A 4,421-nucleotide genomic window follows, 5' to 3' on the forward strand; every position below is an offset into this window, starting at 1 on the left:
GCAAAAAGGGGTTACAAAGATTTTTGGGTCTAACTTCCTATTTTAGAAAGTTTATTGAAAGGTATGCAGTAATTGCGAAACCGTTGTCCGATTTAATGCGTAAGGATTCTAAGTTTGAATTCAAAGATATACACATACTCGTTTTCGAGGAACTAAGAGCTGCGTTGACCAAAGAACCCGTCCTTAAATTGTTTAACCCGAAACTGCAAACTGAAATACATGCGGACGCTTCAAAATACGGATTTGGGGCAGCTTTGTTACAAAAGCATCCAGAGGATAATTCATTTCATCCCGTTGAATATATGAGTCGTAAGACAAAATTGTGCGAAGAAAGGTATCATTCTTACGAACTCGAAGTGCTTGCTATAATTGGAGCACTAACCAAATGGCGTGTTTATGTCCTAGGATCTCGATTCACCATAGTTACTGATTGTAACGCATTCGCTATGACCATGAAAAAGAAAGATGTTCCTTTGAGAGTTGCTCGTTGGGCTATGTATCTTCAAGATTTTGATTATGTTATCGTACATCGATCAGGTACTCAAATGAGGCACGTCGATGCGTTGAGTCGTTTTGCATGTTTTATGCTTGTTGAGGACACTATTAAACATCGATTAAAAGAAGCTCAGTTGCAAGATGAGTGGACCAAGGCAGTAAGGACGCTAGTCGAAATAGAAAGTTATAAAGACTTCTGTTTCTGAACGAAAAGCATTATTATTGTTAGCCTATAAGAAATTTGTATTCCATATTGTTAGTGCAGTAAGATAATTATCGAATTGCAGTGTCATATTACCATGAAATTGTTATCGAGTTCGCTGGTATCGATATGTAATCGATATCGGGTAGAAAGTTTAGTTTAGAAAACCCATTGAATTGACCGGTTGTAACTTTATACAAATTGCAAATATATTGAACAATAAATCAAATAGGCGGTATCGCCTTAAACAGTCTAACTAGGCAGTTGGTTTCCGAACATATAAAATTTTGGTCCTTCGAGCCGGATACTAGCTGCTGATTTATTTCAATGTTTTGCAAGTTGTGTAAAGTTAGACGGTACTCAGTTGGAAGAGACCGTGTCTAACCTCATTCGCGATGCAGACAGTTATGCAAAAACGTGGTTACTGCAAAAGCCAAATCACGCGGGCTTACCACAATGCAAATACATTCATCGAGAAAACCCACGCAGTGGCAAGTTATGACACACGATTGCAACAACTGCAAGAAAACTACCTTCGGTTTCTACAACTCACAGAGGAGTTGCACACATATAAAGACACTGCGGACTGGGAAGATCCGGACGTGGACATTGATCCATATGAGGAAAAGCACTACGCAACTTACTCGATGTTGAGTGTTGCGCGGGAGGAGCTGCAAGTGCAATACGCCAGATCGCTCAACAACCGTTTTTCTGTAACAGAGGCACGTGAAGGTCACGTATCACAAACCCACGTGAACTTGCACTATGAACGGATCAAACTACCAACATTTTCGGGCAATTATGAGGACTGGCAACATTTTTCGGATATGTTTGTTGGTTCTATTGGCAGCGATCCGCATCTCACCAGTTGTCAGAAGTTTCACTATCTGAAATCTTATTTGTCTGGCGAAGCGTTTTCGTTGATTAAACACATTGCCGTGACCAACGATAACTATAGTGAGGCTTGGGACAGGCTGGTCCAACGTTACAATAAGAGACATGTAATCATTCGTTCCTTCATTGACAGTTTTCTAAATCTCAAAACGGCATCTGTACTCAACTCTGGCGCGATTCGCAAGCTGGCTGACCGAGCCGATGAAGTAATTCGCGGACTAAGAGCATTAGAGTGTGAGAATCGAGATCCCTGGTTAATTCATGTGCTACTGGCAAAGGTGGACAACAACACTCGGCAAGCATGGGCAGACCACAGTGAATCTGAGGATTACACTGTAACGATCGACAGTTTTATCAAATTTCTGCTCTCCCGAGGTGATACATTGGAATCGAGCCAACTTTCACGAGCGAATCACAGCCGACGAATCGCTACTAGTCATCACGTCAACACGGAAACCCAGCCATTGATCGAGCCATGCACCCTGTGCCAGCACGCTCATCCGCTATCAAGATGTGAACAATTCAGAGCACTTGATGCAGTTGCACGACACGCACACGTGAGGAGTGCCAACTTGTGCTTCAACTGTTTAAGCCCAAACCACAGGATTGCAACCTGTCCTTCAAAGAATACATGTCGAGTATGTCAAAGAAAGCATAACACCCTGATTCATGCAGCGCAGCAGACGACTGGCCGTGAATTCAGAGATAGCGCGGTGCGAGTTCATCAGCCTGAGAGCCCAGGATCTAACGATGAATCCCCGGCTATTATTAGTCATCATGTTCAAACTACACGAGGTCATCAAATAGCAGTTACAAAGCACAGCAAGAGAGTTTCCCTTCACACCCTGGAGAATATTCCGTATGCAGGTTCGCAAACGCTTTTGCCAACCATTCTTACATCAGTGAAAAACGCTCGGGGCAAGACCTTCACTTGCCGAGCTCTACTTGACACTGGGTCTACAGTCTCATTGGCAACGGAATCATTTGTCCAGCGGATTGGGATGCGACGCACCCATGCAAAAGTTCCAGTTCGTGGTCTCGCGGCTAACAGAGCCAGCGTCACCAGAGGACTCGTAAAGTTTCGAATCTGCTCTTGCAATTCGGATCACAACATTGAGGTCGAGACGTACATCCTCAGCACATTTACATCAGCTCTCCCAGCTCAAAACGTGGACATGAGCTCAACGCAATGGAAGGAAATTTTGAAGTTACCCCTAGCTGATCCATCTTTCGGCACAGTTGGTGCGGTAGATGTCATTTTTGGATCTGAACAGCTCTGGAAATTCTGTACTGGAGAGCAAAGATTTTTTGGTAACAACGTTCCTATCGCACTAAATACAATTTTTGGTTGGACTCTTGCAGGTCCATATAGTACATTCGGGGAAAATCAATCACTGGCAATCACTCATCATGTTCACCTGGACCTCGACTCGCAGGTACGATCGTTCATGGAGATGGATAGCATTCCATCAAAAACATCGACATTGGAGAGATTTGATCCGACTGAGCAACACTTTATCAACACTCACACCCGTTCCCAAACTGGCACGTATGTAGTAGAATACCCATTCAAAGACCCGATGCCACCAATTGGCGAAACCCTTCCACAAGCTGTTAGCCGATTGCAGTCACTAGAACGCAAGTTTAGTCGCGACCCAAGTCTCAAGAGAGAGTATATCGCTTTCATGGACGAGTATCTGAAGAGTGGTCATATGGAATTACTCAACACACAGCAGATCGACGAGCAGCCCGACGGTTGTTTCTATCTGCCGCATCACGCCGTCTTGAAACCGGAAAGCACCACTACCAAATGCCGAGTGGTGTTTGATGGATCTGGAAAAGATAGTAGCGGAGTGTCACTCAATGAGCGTCTTCACATTGGGCCTCCCATTCAACGAGATCTATTTGGTGTCTGCCTTCGATTCAGAAAACATCGTTATGTATGCTGTTCGGATATAGAAAAGATGTTCCGCAAAATAGAGGTTGCTCCCCATCATACAAACTATCAACGGATCATCTGGCGCAGTTCCACAATTGACCCTATGCAGCATTATCGATTGCGTACTGTCACCTACGGATTGGCGCCTTCACCCTTCTTGGCTGTACGGGTTTTGAAACAATTGGCCATAGACTATGAAGCGAAATATCCACTAGCCGCGCGAGCCCTAGCGCGCGATGCATACGTGGATGACATTCCAACTGGATGCAATTCAGTTGGCGAACTTATGAAATTAATAGATCAACTGATTTCTTTATTATATGAAGGAAAGTTCAAATTGAGAAAATGGAGTTCGAACAGCTGGAGTTTCTTGAAGTCGATACCAAAAGAAGATTGTTTACATGGACATGCGTCGATCGAGGACAACGTTAAAATACTGGGCATTCCTTGGAATCCTGGTCGAGATGAGTTCTTAGTTAATACACCGATGATTGCAACCAAACAGGCCCCTAGCAAACGGGCGCTATTATCGGATCTGTCAAAAGTCTTCGACCCACTGGGCTTTGTTGCGCCTACCACTGTTTTGTTAAAGCTAATATTCCAAGAATGCTGGTTCAGCGCTATTAGCTGGGATGACCCAATACCGGAAACTCTTCGAAGGCGATGGCAAGCAATCATAAAGGAATAACCCCTGCTATCTCACTGCCGAATTTCACGATACATAGCCGCTTCATCGCCGCACATTGAACTTTGTGGTTTCGCGGATGCATCCACTCAAGCCTATGGCGCTGTCATTTATAGTCGCGTTCGTACAACGAATGGTTACCGGAGTCGGTTGGTGGCTGCCAAGACCCGAGTAGCCCCGCTTAAGCCTATCTCTATTCCCCGTCT

At 44.4% G+C, this 4,421-nt stretch overlaps 1 protein-coding gene across 1 annotated transcript; it reads left to right on the forward strand.

Annotated features, from left to right (window-relative positions):
• Positions 1 to 1,092: 1,092 nt before the first annotated feature.
• On the forward strand, positions 1,093 to 4,218 carry LOC124459890. Its single transcript, XM_047009669.1, has 2 exons — positions 1,093 to 2,878; positions 2,954 to 4,218. Exons 1-2 carry the CDS (start codon positions 1,093 to 1,095, stop codon positions 4,216 to 4,218), a joined length of 3,051 nt encoding a protein of 1,016 aa, XP_046865625.1.
• Positions 4,219 to 4,421: the final 203 nt, after the last annotated feature.

Source organism: Drosophila willistoni (genome assembly GCF_018902025.1).
Source record: "Drosophila willistoni isolate 14030-0811.24 chromosome 2L unlocalized genomic scaffold, UCI_dwil_1.1 Seg168, whole genome shotgun sequence".
Lineage (NCBI taxonomy): Eukaryota > Metazoa > Arthropoda > Insecta > Diptera > Drosophilidae > Drosophila > Drosophila willistoni.

Excerpts from the sequence above, each read along its gene's own strand:
- LOC124459890 (XM_047009669.1), top strand. The coding sequence starts at position 1,093 with ATGCAGACAGTTATGCAAAAACGTGGTTACTGCAAAAGCCAAATCACG. Across the intron at positions 2,879-2,953 it reads TGAACAGCTCTGGAAATTCT|GTCCATATAGTACATTCGGG; the intron begins GTACTGGAGAGC and ends GGACTCTTGCAG.